General features: G+C 42.3%; 1 protein-coding gene and 1 long non-coding RNA gene across 2 annotated transcripts in view; one reads left to right on the forward strand and one right to left on the reverse strand.

Moving 5' to 3' along the window:
- The window catches only part of LOC110535302 (receptor activity-modifying protein 3), a 34,809-nt gene extending 22,347 nt beyond the window's left edge, over nucleotides 1-12,462 (reverse strand). The window contains exon 1 of the mRNA XM_021620214.3: nucleotides 11,777-12,462. Coding sequence (XP_021475889.3) covers nucleotides 11,777-11,828 — 52 coding nt within the window. The 5' untranslated portion in view covers nucleotides 11,829-12,462. The remainder of the gene's footprint in view (nucleotides 1-11,776) is intronic.
- A 924-nt stretch (nucleotides 12,463-13,386) lies between these two features.
- LOC149979499 (uncharacterized) lies at nucleotides 13,387-19,024 on the forward strand. Its single transcript, XR_016484378.1, has 2 exons — nucleotides 13,387-13,541; nucleotides 16,750-19,024. It is a non-coding gene; the product is annotated as an uncharacterized LOC149979499 (long non-coding RNA).
- The last annotated feature ends 4,495 nt before the right edge of the window (nucleotides 19,025-23,519 follow it).

The raw sequence follows: 23,519 nt of genomic DNA on the forward strand, positions 1-23,519 counted from the left end.
TAGAGGCTATATCAGTGTGGTCAAGCAAATCTGATAAGGGTCACATGTAAAACTGCGTGTGGGCAGTTTACACAGGCAGCCCAATTCTGATATTTTCGCCCAATATTGCAATACATTTTATTTCTGTTAGGTACTTAGCTTTCTGTTGCCTTACTAAGATGAATACTTTGGATAAAAGGGTCTGCTAAAGTGTCATACAATATTATTATCATCATCATCATGAGGTTGATACATTTTTGAAGTCGAACATTTTCAAAGTGGAAATTACAAACTTCAGAAGCCTTTTTTAAAACTCAAATACACTACAGATATCCTGCAGCAAGGTGATCAAATTAAGATCCTACATCTGTATGTAGACACTGGTATTGTGACACTGGTATTGTGACACTGGTATTGTGCTGGAGATAATGAAAATGAGATTGAAAAGTGGTGGAGTTGCCCTTTAGGTACTTTTCTGTGTCTAAAGTCACGTACTTTAAAAAGCAATACATTTTCGTTGCCACGGTATTGTGTACAGAGCCCTAATGGGGGAGTATTAAAAAAAAAGAATAAGCTACCAGAGTGGTGTGGCAATGTTACCAGGCCTGTCTTAGTTATTGCACTTGGGAGAATGAGGGCTGGATCCCGTCATTTAGTCTATCAAGAGAACGTTGAAATGCTAAGATGTTTTTTTAAATTGCGGGTTATATGCCCAATAACTAGATTAGAACAAACTGGTCTCTGTTACAACCAGGTAAAGATGCTTTACCCATGGTGAGATCAAGACATCATGGTAAATACATATGTTGTTTTATCCTTATACAAGCAGTATATAACCTGACCTTAAAAGACATCAGAAAATACATAATTGCAACCAGTTTTGCCCACTGATTAGATACAAAAGCCATTGCTGCAAAAGATTATATAACTAATTAAAGACAAACAGTAAAACAAAATCTCCAACAGGCAATGTGATCATCATCTTCTTAGATGATCTTACACCTAAAACAGGATTGGATCAAAGCACTTTGATTATTTTTCTCAGACACAACAAATCCCTTCGACAACATAATTCATATGGGGGAAGACAGGCATCAGCCCAAATAGAAAATGTACCTCTGAGCATAGTGGGCGTGATCTTTGAAGTCAACTCAATCAAATTTGCTGAAATGAAACAGGGCAGACGTGACCACATGAAATGACTTAACACCAAATTCCCTTGAAGGCCCCCAGTCATTTGCCTAAAACTCAGTCACCTAAATAATGAAAAGAATTACATTTTTAAAATATAATTCTTAATTGCTAACTGCTAATACATACATCCCATTTATCCCAGAAGCTCTGAAATATTTGCCCACCTTGTGCCTGACTTCAGCTTAGACTGGGGGGGATGAAACACTAAGTGGACCAATGGACAAAAGCTCAAGATTACATTGATGTTGTGGTGACTTGGCACAACACTCTCAATCCGAGGTCTGAGGGGAAGGTTCCATGTGGGATTGTGACACTGGCCCTGGGGGATTGGACAAAAAAAGCAGGGGAAAAGGCGACTGAGGAAAAGCGGACAAGGCACTCTGCACTTGGCAAACAAAAGCAGGAAGGGGTTGTCATGGGTGGCCAAGATGAAGAGAGACAGAAATAAATGCTGCATAGCCTGAGGAAAGAGAGAACCTGAATTAAACCATGTGAGGGACGGTCACTCCATGGAGGGACTTTCCAAAGAGGCTATAGCATTAACCCATTCCAACGGTTCGGAGAGGAAAGTTACTGTGGGGAGTGTGGACAACGGGACACGTCTAAACAGATGTCTCAATCTAAATCTGACAAAATATTTGATGTGTTTTTTCTCTATTTTAGCTTAAAAGCATGTTTTGATTCTCATAATGATAATTTCCCTCTAACATCTAGTACTTGTCTAGGTTGGAAGTGTTCTGAGAATGTTGCATTTGTCAAAGTTGCTTGAACGTGATGAGGATATTTCTGGAACATGATACTGGACAATCACTGCTGAAGATACAATGGGCATGTGTCATCACTAGGATCAGTCAATATTACCAATGCAGACTGTTAGTTACAGATAACGAATCTTAAGATGACGACATGGTGAATTGGCTGGAGCTGAAGCGTCTGAGCCATGAAATTCCAATACGGGGGAAAGAAAAAAAAACAGTGGGGAAAAGTCACTGAGGCTTAGTTGATTGTCCCTGCTGTTCACAACTTCAAGCCAACTATTTAATTCATGAAAAAAAATGAAAGAATGTCCTCCAGCCTCTTTCTTCCTTCAGTTCTTTCAAAACACATAAAATTTAGGACAGATATTTTTACAAACACTGGCATGGCAGTCTATTAGCACATGATCTTCAGTAAGTTGATTAATACATTTAATACCATTGGCATTCTAGCAGTTGCATTAAATCCAGCAACAAGGGGCCGAAAGAAACTACTAATAATTAAAACAGTTTAGCTTGGCAAGGCTATGGTTTCCCTGAGAACCAGCATCAATATACACTCATTGTGCAGTTGATTAGGTACGCCACCCAGTTCACAAAAATGGTTAGCTCCTACAGACAGTGAGTCACGTGGCCGTGGCTTGCAATATAAAGCAGGCGGACAGGCATCGAAAGATTCAGTTACTATTCGATTGAACGTTAGAATGGGAAAAACGATGGACCTAAGCGACTTTGAGCGTGGTATGATTGTCGGTGCCAGGCGCGCCGGTTCCAGTATCTCAGAAACGGCCGGCCTCTGGGATTTTCATACAGGACATTGTCTAGGGTTTACCGAGAATGGAGCGACAACCAAAAAACATCACATCAGCGGCAGTTCTGTGGGAAAAAACAGCTCGTTGATGAGAGGTCAAAGGAGAATGGCAAGAATGGTGCAAGCTAACAGGCGGACCACAAACAGCGCAGTACAACAGTGGTGTGCAGATCAACATCTCGGAACGCACAACTCTGCGGTTTTGGTCACGGATGTCTATTGCAGCAGACGACCACACCAGGTTCCACTCCTATCAGCTAGAAACAAGAAGCGAGTCCATGTCCCCACCCTGCCTGGAGTCAACGGTACAGGTTGGTGGCGGTGCTGTAATGGTGTGGGGAATGTTTTCCTGGCACACGTTAGGTCCCTTGATACCAACTGAGCAACGTTTCCATTCCCCAGAGAATTCAGGCTGTTCTGGAGGCCAAGGGGATCCGACCGGTACTAGATGGGTGTACCTAATAACCATTTTATGAGGTCACATACAACGGTGGCTTTAAAAACAATACCGAACACCCCATACATAAGCGAAGTAATCACTACTTTGTAAGCACAAATCAAAATAATGCAACATCTTACATGACTTACATTATATTGTTGATAACTATGAGGGAGTAACTTCTGCACAAACCTTGTTCTAAGGGTAGACTCACCTATATGAAATCATCACACATAACAGGGTGACTTTATAAGGGCACAAGGCGAGACCCAAATGCAGACACAGGAGGCAGATAGAGCACCAATATTTATTATAACAAACGGAGTAGGCAAAGGCAGGTCGGGGACAGGCAAGAGTTCATTATTCATAAACCAGGCCAGTCCAAACAGTACCAGATGATAGGCAGTCTCGAGATCAGGCCAGGCAGGGGTCAGAAACCAGATCCAAGTCCAAAACAGTACAAGGGGATAGGCAGGTTGGTAGTCAGAACAGGCAGAGTGGTCAGGCAGGCGGGTTCGGAATCAGGACAGGCCAGGGTCAAAACCAGGAGGACTAGAAACAAATGGAGACTGGGAAAGATAGGCACAAGGAAAAACGCTGGTTGACTTGTCAAACAAGACAAACTGGCACAGAGAGGCAGGAGGGGGTGGCACCTGGAGGGGGTGGAGACAATCACAAGGACAGGTGAACCAGATCAGGGTGTGACAGTAACCCCCCCCCCCCCCCCCCCCCAGGGGCGCCCCGGGGTGTTGGCGGTGGAAGTCGGCGATGAGGGCTAGATCCAGGATGTCTCAAGCGGGAACCCAGCACCTCTCCTCCGGGCAGTAACCCTCCCCCCTGCCCAATGGTCGAACACCCAGGAGGCATTTTACCGTGTATGCCGGATGGCCATCAATGACACGGGGAGGGAAAGTGGGACAGAAGACAAAGGACTGTGAGACACGGGCTTAATCTTAGACACATGGAAAGTAAGGTGGATACGGAGGGTACGGTGTAAAGTGAGATGGACAGCAGTAGAACTAAGGACTCTAGAGTTGGGAAAAGGACCAATGAAACAGGGGGACAGTTTGCGTGATTCTACCCAAAGGGGCAGGTCCCGTGTGGACAGCCAATGAGGTAGCGGGGAGCTGGAGTCCGGCGGCGGTCCCCTTGTTGACGATACCTAGAGTTGGTCTTAAGAAGTGAACATCTGGGCCGGATGAAGACGGATGAACATCTGGGCCGAGGGTACGTTGACTTCCGGTTCTTGTTCTGGGAAAAGTGGAGGCTGGTACCCCATGGAGCACTCAAAAGGGGAGAGTCCCGTGGCTGAACAGGGAAGGGTGTTCCGGGCATACTCCGCCCAGACCAGTTGTCGGCTCCAGGTAGTAGGGTTGGTTGAGGTCAGGCATCTTAGGGTGGTCTCCAGGTCCTGGTTAGCTCGCTTCGACTGGCCGTTAGTTGGGGTTGGAATCCATAGGATAGGCTGGCTGACGCCCCAATAAGGGTGCAGAACATCTTCCAGAACTGAGACGAGAACTGAGAACCCCGGTCAGAAACCATATCCACTGGGAGTCCAAGGATCCAGAAGACGTGCTGCACCATAAGCTGGGCAATTTTCTTGGCAGAGGGAAGTTTGGGGAGAGGGATGAAATGAGCGACCTTTGTGAACCGATCCATCGATGCCATCAGACGGTGGAAGCCGAGTGACAAAGTCCAGAGATATATGGGACCAGGGACGATGAGGTACCGGTAGTGGCTGAAGAAGGCCAGAAAGAGCTTGCCTTGGAGTCTTGTTCTGAGCACACGCTGTGCACGCGGTGATGAAGGCAGAGACGTCAGGAACCATTGTGGGCCACCAGAAACGTTGTCAGAGGAATGCTAGGGTCCAGCGGGAACCTGGATGACAGGTCAGCCTGGATGAATGAGCCCATTCCAGGACCCGGGGACGAACCGAGTTAGGGACAAATAGCTGGTTAGTCGGGCCCCCTTCAGGTCCATGCTGGGAACATTGTGCCTTGCAAACCAGGGTCTCACTGAGGCTGCAAGGCATGAGGTAGGGATAATGCTTTTGGAGACCGAGGGTGTGGCAGAGGAACTGTATAGGCGGGAGAGGGTGACGGAGATATTCCACATTTTTATGGTTGATCCAGACTAAGAATGGCTGTTCTACTCCTTCCAGCCAGTGCCTCCACTCTTCCAACACCATCTTGACCACCAGGAGTTCTCGGTTGTCTACGTTGTAGTTCCTCTCTGCAGGATTTAGACGATGGGGCAGGAAGGCACATGGATGAAGCTTTTGGTCCTGGGCAGATCGCTGGGACAGGATGGCCCCCACTCCAATGTCAGAAGAGTCAACCTATATCACAAATTGACGGAACAGGTCCGGATGGATGAGGGTGGGTACTGTGGTGAACCGATGCTTCAGAAAGGCTCTGTTGACAGCTGGAGACCACGTGAATGGTACTTTGGGAGAGGTGAGTGCAGAGAGAGGGGTCACCAGGGCCCCAAATGAAACAGCAGTAGAAGTTAGTGAAACCCAGGAAACATTGTAACTGCACACTGGACATAGATTGAGGCCAATCTACCACTGCTTTCACTTTTCCAGGATCATTTGGACATTTCCCTCAGCGATGACATATCCCAGAAAGGAGATTGTCGAGCGGTGGAACTCACACTTCTCAGCTTTCATGAACAATTGGTTCTCCAGGAGGTTCTGAAGGACCTGTCTGACATGAAGAACATGTTCTTGGGCAGACCGGGAAAACAAACAGGATGTCGTCAAGGTAGACAAACACAAAACGGTTTAGCATGCCTCGGAACACATTGTTTACCAGAGCCTGGAAGACAGCAGGGGCGTTGGTGAGCCCAAACGGCATGACCTGGTACTCATAATGTGCGCTGGCTGTGCTGAATGCTGTCTTCCACTCATCTCGTTCGTGTATCCGAACCAGATGATAGGCATTCCGGAGATCCAGCTTGTAAAAAATGGTGGCCCCTGGAGAGGTTCAAATGCTGAGGAGAGGTAGGGGGTCATTCAGACCTCGGTAGTCAATGCATGGATGCAGGGTCTTGTCCTTCTCCACAAAGAAAAACCCTGCGCCGGTAGGAGATGCAGACGGACAGACGCCTCCAGTAGCCAGAGAATCCTCAATGTACTCCTCCATGGCCTTGGTCTTCGTTCTCCGGCCCAGATAGAGAATACAGCCGACCATGAGGTGGTGTGGTGCCTGGGAGTAGATCAATGGCCCAATCATAAGGACGGTGCGGGGGAAGAGAAGTAGCATGTGCCTTACTGAAAACTTCCAGGAGGTCATGGTATTCAGTGGGAATGGCAGAGACATCCAAAGCCTTGCTACTGCCCTGAGGATGACGTCTGGGACGGCTGTGCTGCTTTAAGACAGTGGGAATGGCAAAATGGGCTCAAACCCAGGATGGAGCTCATGGTCCAGTCAATAACAGGGTTGTGTTTTTGAGCCAGGAAAATCCCATGACATCAGGAACATGGGGAGATGCAATGAGGAGGAACTGTATGGTCTCACTGTGGTTTCCTGAAATCCATATATGAACGGGCACTGTACTATAGGTGACTCTTCCAATTGAACGGCCGTCCACTGCCCCTGCATCCATGGGGACAGAGAGGGGTTGAGTGGGAATGCTAAGTTCAGGATCAATAGTAGCATCCATAAAACTTTCAGCCCCAGAGTCAATGAGCACTCGAAGAGACTTAGATTGGTCTCCCCACAGCAAAAGCACAAAAAAAGCGGGTGATGGGAATTAGGGAACTCCCAGTCTGGCTCACCAGAGTACGTGTACCCATAAGGCTTTCCTACCAGGGCAGGTAGCTATATAATGTCCTGCCCATCCACAGTACAGACAACAGTTTGAACTCCGCTTACGTGAGCGTTCCCCAACCGATAAACTAGCTCTTCCCAGTTGCATAGGCTCAGGAGTATTCAACTCACCCGTCGTTGATGATTCTCGGGGAACCTCGGGTGTTTCGGCTCTCCTCAGAAATACACATTTCGGGAATTTCTGTATTCCTTAGGACGGCTGCCATCATCAGACGAACGAGTTTTCCCAAGGCCCGACCTCCTCTCACACCGGCGTTCATGTAAGCGGCCATCACTCCTAATCGAAAGGGCGATAAGGGAATCGAGATCCAGTAGTATTTCCCGAGCAGTGAGCTCGTCCATTATCACCTCCGACAATCCATGGAGGAAGGTGTCGAACAGAGCCCCCGGATTCCAGGAACTCTCGGCGGTCAATGTGCGGAAATCTACTGTGTAGTGTGCCACAGTACGGGAGTTCTGATGTACCTGCAGTAGTTTGAGCCGCCTCCCTCCCGGGCAGCATAAACCAGGTCAGAGTCCAAACAGTACCAGAGTACTAGAAACAAACTGGGAAAGATAGGAGAATGAAAAAACGCTGGCTGACTTGGCGAACAAGACGAACTGGAACAGAGAGACAGGAAACAGGGATATATACACCGGGGATAATAAGCGACACCTGGAGAGGGTGGAGACAATCACAAGGACAGGTGAACCAGATCAGGGTGTGACTGACTTCCTGCTTACAAACATCAACAACAGCACTTGAGGTATGCCTAGCATTGCCTACATTAAGAAGGCGGAAATCCTGGTTGATTTGAATGTTGTTCTTGGTTTCTGTGAGCAGGAAGTCATCCCACTGTCAATGATGACATCATATTGCTGAGTGCCTACCTATCGTCAACACAGCACTTCTGCTTTCATACTTACTTTTCGCAATGCATCTGGGATAAGTTCAGAAGAGGGGAGAGTCATGGATAAAGCTTCACTGACTGTGAAAAGCATTCATTCACACCAGTTTCATAGGATTTGTTGTTAGGGTAGTGTCAAATTGAAGTTGCTAGGATTTCTTGTTAAATTAAGGTTTTATTTTGATTTTCTCCCAATCTTATTTCTAAGACATTCAATTCCAGAAACATATTATTATTTATAATTTTGTTCTACCTTGTTATTTTTTGTTTTACGTTGTTATTGATTAGGGCATGGTGCGGAGCTTGTAATAAAGGAATTTCACTGTATTTGAGCACGTGGCATTAAAACTTGAACTTGAAACTAGTAAATCACAGCACAAGAGTTAAGTAATGGAAAGTCATGATTCTGTCAACCTTGCTCATTTGCCAAATCTGTCTCAGTGCCAATTACCCTTGCCATACAGGAGGGCGACACACTGCCAAATATTACCTTTGCCATGCAGGAGAGCAGCCCACTGCCAAAGATGACCTTTGCCATGCAGGAGAGCAGCCCACTGCCAAAGATGACCTTTGCCATGCAGGAGAGAAGCCCACTGCCAAAGATGACCTTTGCCATGCAGGAGAGAAGCCCACTGCCAAAGATGACCTTTGCCATGCAGGAGAGCAGCCCACTGCCAAAGATGACCTTTGCCATGCAGGAGAGAAGCCCACTGCCAAAGATGACCTTTGCCATGCAGGAGAGAAGCCCACTGCCAAAGATGACCTTTGCCATGCAGGAGAGAAGCCCACTGCCAAAGATGACCTTTGCCATGCAGGAGAGAAGCCCACTGCCAAAGATGACCTTTGCCATGCAGGAGAGCAGCCCACTGCCAAAGATGACCTTTGCCATGCAGGAGAGCAGCCCACTGCCAAATATGACCGTTGCCATGCAGAAGGGAAGACCACTGCCAAAGTGGCTCTGTGACCTGCTGTGTGTAGGCAGAGAAACAGATAGAAGTGTGTGCGTGTGTGTGTGTGTGAGAGAGTGAGAGACAGAGAGATAACGTGAGAGAAGAGTTTGAAATCAGGCAGAGAAAACACTGCATGCCTTTCCATAGGAACTTAACGTTCAGCTTGCATGAAAACGTACTCAACACAGCACCCCATTTAAGTACTTAAAACCCATTTGGAGGTGTGAAAGATGGCATTGAGGGTTCACCTCAGTTTCAAATCACACTGACAGTACTCTTCCAGACACCCACACAATCCAAGAAAGCATACCCCACTACCACATTACACAGACACACTCCATTTAAGCAAAACCTGGATTTATTCCTGGCCTACATATTTAAACTACTGTATCAGTAAGCAGACAACAATAATGCTAAACATGTCTGCTTATTGAGAGATATGAGAACAGTATGTGTTCCTTGCTTATTTTCAGGAGTGCGAGAGTAAAGCCACGGCGGAGCTATTGCGCACACACACACACGCAGGTAGGCAAAAACACACACATACACGCAGGTAGGTAGGCAAAAACACACACACACACGCAGGTAGGCAAAAACACACACACACACGCAGGTAGGTAGGCAAAAACACACACACACACACGCAGGTAGGCAAAAACACACACACACACGCAGGTAGGTAGGCAAAAACACACACACACACGCAGGCAGGTAGGCAAAAACACACACACACACGCAGGTAGGTAGGCAAAAACACACACACACACGCAGACAGGCATGTAGGCAAAAATACACACACACACGTAGACAGGCAGGTAGGCAAAAACACACACACACACACAGCTTTCTACACTATCCTTGGCTGATCTACAACACTGTTCAAACTCTGCCCTCTTGCAGTGACAGTGGGAAGCCAAGCCAGAGGCCTGGGTTCCTACTCTGCCCTCTTGCAGTGACAGTGGGAAGCCAAGCCAGAGGCCTGGGTTCCTACTCTGCCCTCTTGCTGTGACAGTGGGAAGCCAAGCCAGAGGCCTGAGTTCCAACTGGGGGTTTCACTCATCAGCACTATTACATTATCTCGGAGGCGGTGACCCATTAACAATGCACGATCTCAGCACTATTACATTATCGGAGGCAGTGACCCACTAACAGAGCATGATATTGATTGAGTGCCTTCTCAAGATGGAAGACACTGCTCATGCAAATACAGGAGCCATTTTGAAAACCTGGACAACCTGCAGAACTGAGAGTTAGGTAGAGTACGTTGACAATGTGGTACTTTGCCTCAGTACAGGCATGAGTCTATATACAGCTCCAGCTGGGGACTTCATAACTTTCCAGGGGCCAAGTTCATGAGCCCACGGAGTGTATGAAAATGTTACGAGGTCATTGAAAGATTAATACAGCTTTGTACAGGGTTTTCACAGCTGTTGAGAGGGCAGCTAAAAGAAGAGGCCTTTTAGTGAATCCACATAAGGAAACTTACAAGACTTCTGAAACATATAACTACTAGCAAGTCTTTATTACCACTGGTCTGGTTGCTAGTACCAACCAAATGTAGACGTATAGCAGTATAATTGTATTACAGAGATGTTTTTGAGCACTATACTGGAAGCAGCTGTGGCTGATGAGCCCAAGGCATTTTCCTTGGTTATGGAATTCCGATGCCCCTTTATCACCATTATTATCTACTAATTCAAGTAGACCGACCTTACTCAGTGGAGCAGTGCTGCTTGTGCTTCAGCTCTGATCTAATTACATAATCTTCCTAAAATACATTTTACAACAAATAAATCATAGCCCCCCCCCCCCCCCCCCCCTGTGCTCCAGACAGTTGTTGAGGATATTATGTGTGCATGTAAGATGTTCCATTTGGGTTGTAAATCTCAGAACCTTTGCATTTTCCACTGGCCACTGGCTATTTCGCTGGCACATAGCCTACATGGCAGTTATCCAGGAGAGTTCTGGACAGTTTTGGGGACTTAAGTATATCCCTGATCCATAATCTTTGGGCCTCAGCTCTCTCTTAATCTCTTGGGTATTCTGAGATGGGTTCCTGTCTCTTCCTGATGAGAGAACCAGAAAAAATCCTCCCTAAAGAGAAATCATCTTGGGTCCGGGACAATAAAGTCAGATTTTTCATTGCACTTTCTATAGGGTCCAAGTCCATGTAGATGATATGTTACCAAAAATAAATATGAACTTGGGATGAGTGAAGATATCATTTAGAAAAGATCATAAAAAATGCTAACGATTGCATATCATTATAGACAATCATAACGCTGAATACCCCCTTACAATGACAGGTAGGCCATCATTGTAAATAAGAATTTGTTTTTAACTGACTTGCCTAGTTAAAGGTTAAATAAAACATAAAAATGTAAATACATTTAATTTCAATGGACATCCAACATCATCATCCCTTAAAGACCCATGTTTTCATGAATTTACCTGAAAAGCATACTGGTATGGAGATTCTTACATTGTTTTATGAATTCTTATGGTATTTTACCATACAGTCTTTTACATAGCCACCAGGGTCAAGAGACAGTGGTGTTAATTTGGCGATTGACTATATGTTATCAAATATATTATGAAATCATATCAAATTGTGGAAGTCATTGATCAAGATGGATTTGATTTCATATTTTTTATAAGCCTTTTTAAAGATGATAGGCCATGCAACTTAAATATCTTATTGGCTATGGAATAAACACTGAAAGCAGTTTTGAAGCAAAAGGATCTGAGAATTATTGAGAGTGTTATTAATATGTTGTTATGCATTTTTTCGATTATAAGATTCAATTTCAGACAGTGGCAACACAAAAAATAGCTATTAAATCATGAATAAATAATATATTTGAATAATCTAGAACACTATCCAATCGACAACTAATAGCCTATACAATAAAACACTAAAATACTCACCCAAAATTCCAACCACTAAAAGTTTAAACACAGCCAACACATTTGTATCCATCACGTTGAGAATAACAATCCCCCACACGATTCGGATTCTTTCAATGAAATCTCAACTGGGTGATAAATGTCTGTAGCAAACCATTATTATCCAAACTCAATGAAAGCACGCGCGCGCGCAACTTCTTTCATAGTTCATGAGTCAAATTTAGAACTCCGCAATACGTCCTCAAATCAGGCACTGAACCTCCACATTGGATGCGCGTCCTCGGTGTTCTTGCCTCACTGTCCTTGTGCAAGCTTGCCTGCACATCTCGTTGCTAAAATGACTTCTGCGCTCTAGCATCCTATCAGAGGGGGGAGAAAGGAGGGGAGATAGATCGTCCCCTTCGTCTTCGTTCCTATCTCCTTCCATATGCAGGAAACCATTATGAAATGGACAATTTAATATGAATGATAACAATTTTATTGAATGACACGTGCATATTAAAGGTCCAATGCAGTCGTTTTTATCAAAATATAAAATAATATCTGGGTAACAATTAAGTACCTTACTGTGATTGTTTTCTATTCAAATTGCCAAAAAGAACCAAAAGTAGCATCTTAGTAAAGAGCAATTTCTCAAGCAAGAATTGTGCTAGTCAGGGAGTAGGGAGGGGAAGACTGAAAACTTGCTGATATTGGCAGAGAGGTTTGGAACTCTCTTTCTTATTGTTCTCTTAACTAATTTACTACCAGGTGATGTCACCAGGCAGGCCAATACTCCATCCCACCCAAACAGGCTGAAATTTCAGGTGGTCTTTTCAAACAGCTCTTACACTAAAAGGGCATTTTCATCATTTTCTAAATGTCTCAGTGTTATTTCAACCTCATAGTGTGGAAATATATATATAATAAAGGAAAATCACGTTATTTTTTTGCACTGGTCCTTAACATGTCTACTAGACTATTTGTTTAGCTGTCTACTTTACAGATTTTGCATTAAACAATCTAAATAACCTAGAACTATTTGTTACATTTTTTAAACAGCTTTCAAGAATAAGCCATTGTAAAATGTTATAAATGTGTTATAGATTATTACATTTTATGTTGGACTATTCATTCTTATGCAATATTTTTGAATGGTTTAATATTCCTATACATATCCATAAATTGTAACAAAGAATGAAATACTTGTTTATTAATAGGCCTATTATGTAAGCCTACTCTAGGCTATAAATATGCCTAGATTTTTCATGAAAGTTATTATAAAGTGTTACCACCTACCTAAAACATGACAGAGGAAAAGTGGGCAAGCCACAAGTAGGATAGATACAAATTTTAGGCCTAGCAAAATTGTATTCAATCTAGGCCATTCTCTACATTATTATCCAAACATTTTAACCTGTCAAATGCTGCAATTCAAAGAAATGCGTGCAAAATAAAATCCATATTTGGAATATCCAAAAAAGTACTCTGAACGGTATCAAATTGTATACATTTTATATATTCCTTTTCATGCAGATGCTTTATTTGACTCATGGATTCCTTTCTGGAAGAAAAACAAACCCGGGCGCTATCTTGAGGATTTACTGAGAATGTCAGTGCTGCCAAATGAAAGCAGAACTAAAAAGGCTAAATACTTGTTTCTCAGGGGACGTATAACGAAGACGAACCATCGGTTTGGCGGGCCAAATTGAACGTCGCAGCTAAATATTTATGACAGTTAGAATAACATTGAAGATGAGATTCCGAGCAAAAATGAATGATTTTGGTTGCTTTAATCATTTCACACGTAAGTAATTTGTAATGTTGCTATTGTATGTGGTTGTTTTTGTGTAGCTAACTAGATAGTTAAACGGATAATCCACCCCCAAAATATGGTTCGGTTCGGCACCAAGGTAAAGTTAATTTTATATTGGATATTCAGATTTCTCTCTTCCATAACAAAACAGGGAAAGGGGAATACCTAGTCGGTTGTACAACAAGTGTGTATATTCTGAATCAGAGGAGGATGGAAAATATTCACACTTTTTTTTGTGTGAATTTCAAATTTTTTTCTATCTTCAATTTGTTTTTAAATAAAAGTGTGTATTGTTCTCCATCCTCAGCTGATTCAGAATACACCTTTGTTTTTCTATTGATTCTACAAAATTTAAAACTAAGAGCACAAGCTTTTTTGTGACTTTTATCAAGTCATCAATAGCCTATAGTCACATCATGCAGGCCATATACACTATATATACACAAACGTATTTGGACACCCATTCAAATGAGTGGATTCGGCTATTTCAGCCACACCCGTTGCTGACAGGTATATGAAATCAAGCACACAGCCAGGCAATCTCCATAAACAAACATTGGGAGTATAATGGCCTTACTGAAGAGCTCAATGACTTTCAACATGGCACTGTCATAGGATGCCACCTTTCCAACAAGTCAGTTCATAAAATTTCAGCCCTACTAGAGCTGCCGGAACTGTAGCGGAGAGGAAAACAGCATCAGGCAAGGATAACAGGATCTAATCGTAACAAACGGCTAGACACGTAGACTGACTGAGCAGCGATTACAATCTGGCAGTGTGGAAGTGGCAGGGCTGAGTATTTGTAGAGGTCTTGATTATGGAACAGGTTGCAGCTGGTGGGGATCTGCTCTGACTCCAGTACACCTGTCTCCACCCACACAATCACACACACAGAGAGAGAGGGAGAGCGTACTGGGGGAGTGGCGGCAGGTCAAGGAGACACAGGATGAGCAGTAGAGGGCGTTGCAGGAACAGATGTGACACTCAAGGATACGGTATATTTTCCGCTAAATTAGCAAACTTATGGCATGGCGCATAGCCAGATAACATACAGTAGGCCAACTCATATTCTGTTCTTCAGAAATACATGTTCTTCATATCATGTTTCTTTAGACCTGCCTAAAATAAATAATGGATTTATTGTGATGTTGTATATTCAATTGATTTATTAGACTTTTGTAAATGTAGATGTTCCAAAGGTGCACATCAGAGATTTCTATGTGGCTTGTATACCTGGAGCCTGGAGATGCTAAACGTGTTTATGTTAATTAATGTTCAATTATTGTGAGCCGGCAGGCTTTTGCATCAATAGACGTCCTTCTGAACTGAGCTGCAGGACAGGAATGAAACTGCTCAGAGATGTTACCATGAGGCCATTGGTGATTTTTAAAACAGTTACAGAGTTCAATGGATGAATGATGAATGTGCAGGTAGAGATACTAGGGTGCAAAGGAGCAAAAATAAATACAAAATAAATAACTGTATAGGGATGGGCTAGGGGGATGGGCTATGTAGAGGTGCAGTGATTTGTGAGCTGCTCTGACAGCTGGTGCTTAAAGTTAGTGAATGAGATATGAGTCTCCAGCTTCAGCGATTTTTGCAATTCATTCCAGTCATTGGCAGCAGAGAACTGGAAGGAAAGGCGGCCAAAGGAGGAATTGGCTTTGGGGGTGACCAGTGAAATATACCTGCTGGAGCGCGTGCTACGGGTGGGTGCTGCTATGGTGACCAGTGAGCTGAGATGAGGCGGGGCTTTGTCATGGTTGCATCATGGTATGGGTATGCTTGACATCGGCAAATACTGGGAAGTTTTTTCAGGATAAAAAGAAACGGGGTGGAGATAAGCACAGGCAAAATCCTAGAGGAATTCCTTTCTTCAGTGTGCTTTACACCAGACACTAGGAGATTAATTGACCTTTCAGCAGGACAAAAACCTACAACACAAGGCCAAATCTACACTGGAGTTGTTTACCAAGAAGACAGTGAATGTTCCTCAGTGGCCAAGTCACAGTTTTGACTTAAATCTGCTTGAATATCCATGGAAACACTTGAAAATTATCTAACCATGATCCCCAACACCTTGACAGAGCTTGAAGAATTATGAAAATACATTGAACAAAAATATAAACACAACATGCAAAAATGTCAAAGATTTTACTGAGTTACAGTTCATATAAGGAAATCAGTCAATTGAAATAAATCCATTAGGCCCAAATCTATGGATTTCACATGACTGGGAATGCAGATATGCAAAGATACCTTAAAAAAAAAAAATCTGAAAAAGTTGGAAAAAAGTGTGGCATGGGCCCTCAAATACCTTTTGTTTATCCCATGTGTAACTCTGTGTTGTTTTTGTCGCACTGCTATGTTTTATCTTGGCCAGGTCGCAGTTGTAAATGAGAACTTGTTCTCAACTGGCCTACCTGGTTAAATAAAGGTGAAATAAAAAATCCTCAAAGTTCTACAACTGTACCATTGAGAGCAATTTGACTGGCTACATCAGTGCCTGGTATGGCCCTCGATCACATGGTGCTACGGAGGGTGGTGCGGACAGCTCAGTACATCACTGGGGCTGAGCTCCCTGCCATCCAGGACATCTATATGAGGTGGTGTGGTAGGAAAATCGTTAAAGACTCCAACCAGCCAAGCCATAGACTTTTTTCTCTCTGCTTCCGCACGGCAAGCGATATCAGTGCATCAAGTCTGGCACCAACAGGCTCTTGAGCAGCAATGAGACAGATTAATAGCTAACAAAATAGCTACATGGACTGTGTTAACCTTGTAACTTTATTGACCTTTTTATTTTTTGCACTGTCTCTATGCACACACACAATCATCTGATCACTCACACATAATATGCACATACATTTATACCGACTGTACACACACACACACACACACACTCAAGCTGCTGCCACTCTGTTTATCTTAAATCCTGTTGCCTAGTCACCTTACCCCTATACATATCCACCTCCATCACTCCAGTATCCCTGCACATTGTAAATATTGTATTGGAACTGACCCTGTATATAGTATGCTTACTTACATATTGTGTTCTTATTTCTCGTGTTTTTTTTCTTCTTCTAGTATTACGTTATTGATTATTGAATTGTTGGGTTTTGAGTTTGCAAGAAAGGCATTTCACTGTACTTGTGCATGTGATATAACTTGAAACTTGACCACAATTTGACTTTTGCAGTGTGACATCTCCTTCGCATAGAGTTGATCAGGCTGTTGATTGTGGCCTGTGGAATGTTGTCTCACCCCTCTTCAATGGCTGTGCGGAGTTGCTGGATATTGGTAGGAACTGGAACACGCTGTCGTACACGTCGAACCAAAGCATCCCAAACGTGCTCAATGGGTGACATGTCTGGTGAGTATGCAGGCCATGAAAGAGCTGGGACATTTTTAGCTTCAAGGAATTGTGGACAGATCCTTGTGACATGGGGCCTTGCATTATCATGCTGAAAAGTGAGGTGTTGGTGATGGATGAATGGCATGACAATGGGCCTCATGGTCTTGTAACGGTCTCTCTATGACAGTTTCTGACAGTTTCTGCAGAAAGTATTTGGTTGTGCAAACCCACAGTTTCATCAGCTGTCTGGGTGGCTGGTCTCAGACAATCCAGCAGGGGAGGAAGCTGGATGTGGAGGTCCTAGGCTGTCGTGGTTACACTGTGCCTAAAATGACGTTGGAGGCGGTTTATGGTAGATAAATTAACATTAAATTCTCTGGCAACAGCATGCCAATTTCACACTCCCTTATAAATTGAGATATCTGTGGCATTGTGTGTTGTGTGATAAAACTGCACATTTTAGAGTGGTCTTTTATTGTCCCCAGCACAAGGTGCACCTCTGTAATGATCATGCTGTTTAATCAGCTTCTTGATATGCCACACCTGTCAGGTGGATGGATTATCTTGGCAAAGGTAAAATGCTCACTAACAGGGTTGTAAACACATTTATGCACAACATTTTTGAGAAATAAGATATTTGTGCATATGGAACATTTCTGGGATCTTTTAATTTAGCTCATGAAACATGGGACCAACATTTTACATGTTACATATTTCTGTAATGAACTAATGTTGCACAACACAGTTGTATAAAGCTTTTAGGGTGGGTTGCACCCACATGGTTTAAATTAATCTATGATTAGAGCTAATGTAGGTTTTGTAAATCTAGGTTTAGAATTAAGCAGAGATTTGTTGTACCACTTAATTTTTATGAATTTAAATTCCTCAGGTATGTCCTCCTCAGTCTCCTGCCAAAGTTATACAGAACTGCTACTGCAATAATGATTGTCAGTGTAGTGTCCATCTTCGTGTGGAGCCCCTCCCGTAGGCACTGTAATAAAGAAAAAAAATTCCACACTCCAAAAACTCTGAGACATCTTGCCAGGATATGAGATGTGTTGTATTCTCTCTCTTCAGATGTCTGGCGGTTTAAAAATGTACCACACGACAGGCATATCCATTGTCACGGAATAGTTCTCCATTCTCGCCACCAGGATTGGGAATAGGAATGTGTGTAGAGTCTATTGCCTCTAGTACACCTGGGAATCTAGCTGTCTTGTAAAATCCAGCTGCTGTTTTCTCTGTAGGATTGAACCGTATATACTGATTCTTCAGACTGGCAATAGCACTGGACACTGATTACAATCCTCCAGACAGTTGACTTGTGGAATCCAAAAAGGTCGACATCCACCATCTGGAAACATCCAGTTGTATAGAACCGTAGGGTCACCAAGAGCTGAAGTAGTGGGGGTACAGCTGCGTTCCTATCACTCCCATGCTTAATGGTTGATCCAACCTTTCTCTCCAGTTGCATTACAGAGTCCTTGGAGAAGCAGTATCTCCTTGAAAACTCATCATTATCATAAAATTCAACAGGATTGAACTTGTTTCTAAATATTCTCTGAGGAACTCTGTCGTTTTGGTCTCTCTGCAGTAGATATGCTGCCATTTTAGCAGTTAAACCATATCAAGTGGCAGTTTAGAATTCATCTCCATTCTAAATGTATATTCATTTTTTTTTTATTGAACATTAGGTGTAAAATCTATCTAGGTTTAAAGTGAAAACAACTTATATTAGAGGAAGGATTTAATTTAACTATGATTAATTTAAAACTAAGTTTAACATTTGGTGCAACATGATTAATAGATTAACCTTGATTTAACCTAGTTTAAGAGTTAATCCATGTTGGTGCAACCCACCCTTAGAGATTTGCCTAAGAAGGCTCACAGCTGTAATTGCTGCCAAAGATGTTTCTGACATGTATTGACTCAGGGACCTGATTACTTATTCAACGACTTATTCAACTAACTATATGTTAGTTATTTAATTCTATTCATCTTTTAAAAAATAAATTTAAAAAAAGTCTTCCACTTTAACATTAAAGAGTATTTTATGAAGATTGTTGACAATTAAATAAAGTTTAATCCCGCTTTGTAACAATAAAATGTGACAATCCAAGTGTTATGAATACATTTGCAAGGCACTGTACATGCTTCGCCTTTGTACACACAGTACGTTGTTTTTCATTTGACAATAACTTTTGTCTTGTTATGTATGTATTGTTGATCACTTGTTGTGTTAAATGTAGTGAAACATTGGTTCAACTCATTATATATGGTAATAGAGGGAGATTGGGGGATAAGGACACTTTGCCGCCTGTAAAAGATGAGCTACCTGTCCGTCAAATGCATGTTATCTTGTAATAGCAAAGACATCCTTTTTAATTAGTATGCACAGTTGGTGCTGAACAGACCAAAGGACCTTAGATATAGAAGAAGAGACAAAGAAGGCAAAATATTGGAATGCTCCTAGTATGAGTAAATATGCTTAAATATGCTTTTCATACGCTATTTAATGTGTTTTTATAGTGGTAATGTAACAATAATTATTGCCCAAGCAAAAGGCTAGTCAAGGTCTACAGTGGGAGGGGGCAGAGAAGAAACAAGGATTTCTGTAACTGACTGAACCAATCAAGTGTAATACCCACTGCGTTCGGACCAGCCAGGATATAGGTGTCATCTTATGCTATTTATACCGTTCTACAGCGTTCACGTTTTGGATAATGGGTAGGGACTGTACATTTCGCACATTGTGTGTAGAATTGGATATTTTCACATTTTATTTTTACGCTCTTACGTAATTTATGGTTAACTGCATGTTAGGAATGCGTTTGCAAACACAACCATACAGCCGCGTTGCATGCTGGGAATGAAGTTGAATATTCATGAGCTGAAAAAATACAAGCGTTTGTATTGGCTAGTAAAGTAACGAAATACAAATTCGGTTTCGTTGTTAGTGGGGATAAATTGACGGCTTGACCTATACATATGGTTCTGGGTTTAGTTAGTTTTTGGGAGATTTAATGCAGGCAAATATTTGAGTATATATTGTTTTCTGAGGTTACAACTATTAAGTATTACAAGGTGTGTGATAATATACATATCCGTCTATGCAAGTTACGTGAAACCGGTTACTTCTATTTTCCAAAAGACCAAATCAAATTCTGTAGAGAGCGGATTGGGGTCACTATCAAGCACTCCTGACTGACAATTATCAATCGTATGAACCCACTGCAACCTGACCAGTTGAGAGTCCAATGCTTTGCCATGCATATTTATAAATGGACATGGGACGCATATAGTTCGTTTTTCGTCATGGTTGGTGAAATTGTAAAAACCAGTATGGAAACTACATATTTGTTCCACCATTGCATTTAGCACAATTATTGCTAGCTGAAATTGATACAATATTGTTTTGAAATATTTGTGATCTATTATTTGGAGAACTTGGCAGTGCATTAGAAATAAGCCCCTACCATAGACAGCCGAGACATCACAAGGCACACGTTGAATATAATAGCAGAACAGACTTCGTGAACTATCACAATGAATTCTCAACTTTTTTATTGCAGTTTTCCCGAGATATATAAATAAGAAGGTGCCGTATTTGAGTTGTTGAACGAAACGGATAATGTAACCGACTGACGTATACGATGTATCAGACTCAATTATTTTACCATTATCAGCCACTCGGGAGCGCACCATTACTGTGTTATTTCTGAGAACACTGGTTTCTAGCGTCTCTGGCATTTCACTATCATGGGCAACAGTGCTGTGTCGTGAGTGATGAGTCAAATTACAAATTAACATTTTAGGAACAGGTGGCTTAAAATAATATAGGGATAGACTTTGCTTTGCCTTGATTTTCAATAGGTTATAATATAACATCTTAGTAGGCCCTTGCCATGCTGCATCCTCTTCCATGGCTTGGATCCTGCTGCCTGTTACAATCAATAGGCCTATCTATTCCTCAATAACCTCTATTTACCATAACACTTCATTGGTTGACTTCTGCTCTTATATCACTTTAGGACCTCACAGGATTAATCTCGTACAGCTCTCTCTGTCGAACTGTCTGGTTTCTCCACTACTATTAACCATGTTGACCAATCAATCAGCTCTGGTCCCAGAGACCCACAAGGTGTTGAAGGCTTTTTTTTCCAGCCCTAAAATAACTGATTTTCCGCAAAAAGGCCTGCATGTCACATATTTCTGTAGGACCAGGGTTGGAGAAGACTGGATTATACCATCTGATGACAAACAGCGAGCTTTTACTGTACCAGTGAGTTACGGTGACCTCATCTTCTGTGATGCTTTATTGGATGCATCACTATATTATGAGCTGTGACGTGGACATAAATTGGAGTTGTGTGACATTGTATGGTTGGACTAGTGTCATAAGAAAGATCCAATGTAAATTCCATGATTGCAGATCACTGATGAGCATTTTATTATCCCCACCAGACACTGTCCACAAAAGGATCATTAATTTGATTCTGCTGCACGAAGACGTGTCCCTGCAATGCTTCATCCCAGCGATGGAGTTTGTTTTTCTTTTGGATCCTGCTGGAGAGCTACTGGGTAGGTAAGCTTTTGCTTCAACCCCATCATTACACACCTCGTTAATGTTAATCAAGGTTCTAATGAGCAGTAGAATCATGTGTCCTTGCTAAGGGTTGGGGAGAAAGCTTGCAGGAGGGTACCTCTTCAGAAGGAGGGATGGGTAAACCTAGACTACACATTTCCTTCATCTGAGAAGTTGTGGTGTAGGCTTATTAAGATTATATGAAAAGGTGTTCAAATCTTATAAATCGACACCACTTTCATGCAAGTCCTAACTAATCACTGTGATTTATTTTCTCAGTGGAAGCTAATGAATTTCATGCTTAAAGATAAGGGTGACTTCATCTGCTCGTGGGAAATGGGGAAGTGGGAAGTCCGACATGAATGTGTTCACCTTCCATTGAAGTCCGAAAAATAAGATTGTAGCTAGATAGCTAATACTAAAGTTAGCTATCTTGCTTAAACTAGCAACATTCTCCACATTGATAAGGTTGCAATTGTCAAAAAAATGATTTGTTGTCATCTTTTGGTTTAAAGGGTAACACAACTCTGCAACTTAAGCAGGGTAACAACATTTTCTCAGAGGTTCTCACTTGGAGGGTCGTTCAAGTGAAATTATCCGCTGGGAACAGTCCTTGCTATCTGGGATTCTTGGGACATCCCTACCCCATTGAAGTAGAAATTGAAAATGGTTAAGTACGGGTTATGATTAAGGTTAGGTTTAGGGTTGGAGTTGAGACATCCCAGTGAACTACGAGCTTCCGATAACACGTGAACGTGGAATTTAGACCTGGAACAAAGTTTGTATATTCTTTATAGTTTACTCTTTTATTTAATATGGTTATAAACTTCTATGTACGTTGCTACTCTATTGCTGTTTTGCTGTAGGATACATAGTTTAATAATTCCACTCGAGATGTAGCTAGCTTCATGCCCTGCCTTTGTACACACAGTACGTTGTTTTCATTTGACAATAACTTTTCTCCAGATATAGGCTATAAAAAATATATATTCTCCTTGTAGATATCTTGTGTGATTTCTAGTGAAAAATTGGTTAAACAAGTCAATGTATATGGCAATAGAGGAGGGAGATTGAAGGAAAATGACACTTTAGACAAGCTTAAATAACACCTCCCTATATGTCTAGTGCGTTATGATAAGGGATAATCAACGAGGGGCTATTCGTTCTATGGAAAATAATGAACAACGTGGAAGGTGTGCCCCACGACTTGCTAGCGGAGTGGAACTGACCTTCCACAGAGTTACATTATTTTCCAAATAACGCACAGGGCCCCAAGAAATAGACTTGCTAGTTTAGCTAACAAACCCGTTATAAAAATAAAATTCAACAATGCCAATGATGTTTTCAACTGCCAAACTATACCTTTGCTATTAGAATCATTTTTATACATGTATAGATTTTTATTTTATTTATATACATACACAGTACCAGTCAAATGTGTGGATGCACCTACTTATTCTAGGGTTTTTCTTTATTTTTACTATTTTCTACATTGTATAATAATAGTGAAGACATCAAAACTATGGGGGAAAAAAGCTAATCAAAATATATTTTATATTTGAGATTTTTCAAAGTAGCCACCCTTTGCCTTGATGACAGCTTTGCACACTCTTGGTATTCTCTCAACCATCTTCATGAGTTAGTCACCTGGAATGCTTTTCCAACAGTCTTGAAGGAGTTCCCACATATGCTGAGCACTTGTTGGCTGCTTTTCCTTCACTCTGCGGTCCAAGTCATCCCAAACCATCTCAATTGGGTTGAGGTTGGGTGATTGTGGAGGCCAGCACTCAATCACTCTCCTTCTTGGTCAAATAGTCCTTACACAGCCCGGAGGTATGTTTTGGGTCATTTTCCTGTTGAAAACAAGTGATAGTCCCACTAATCACAAATCAGATCGGATGGCATATTGCTGCAGCATTCTGTGGTAGCCATGCTTGTTAAGTGTGCCTTGAATTCTAAATAAATCACTGACAGTGTCACCAGCAAAGCACCCCTTACACCATCACACCACCTCCTCCATGCTTCACGC

This window comes from Oncorhynchus mykiss, chromosome 11 (assembly GCF_057628025.1).
Source record: "Oncorhynchus mykiss isolate SJ-2025 chromosome 11, ASM5762802v1, whole genome shotgun sequence".
NCBI lineage: Eukaryota > Metazoa > Chordata > Actinopteri > Salmoniformes > Salmonidae > Oncorhynchus > Oncorhynchus mykiss.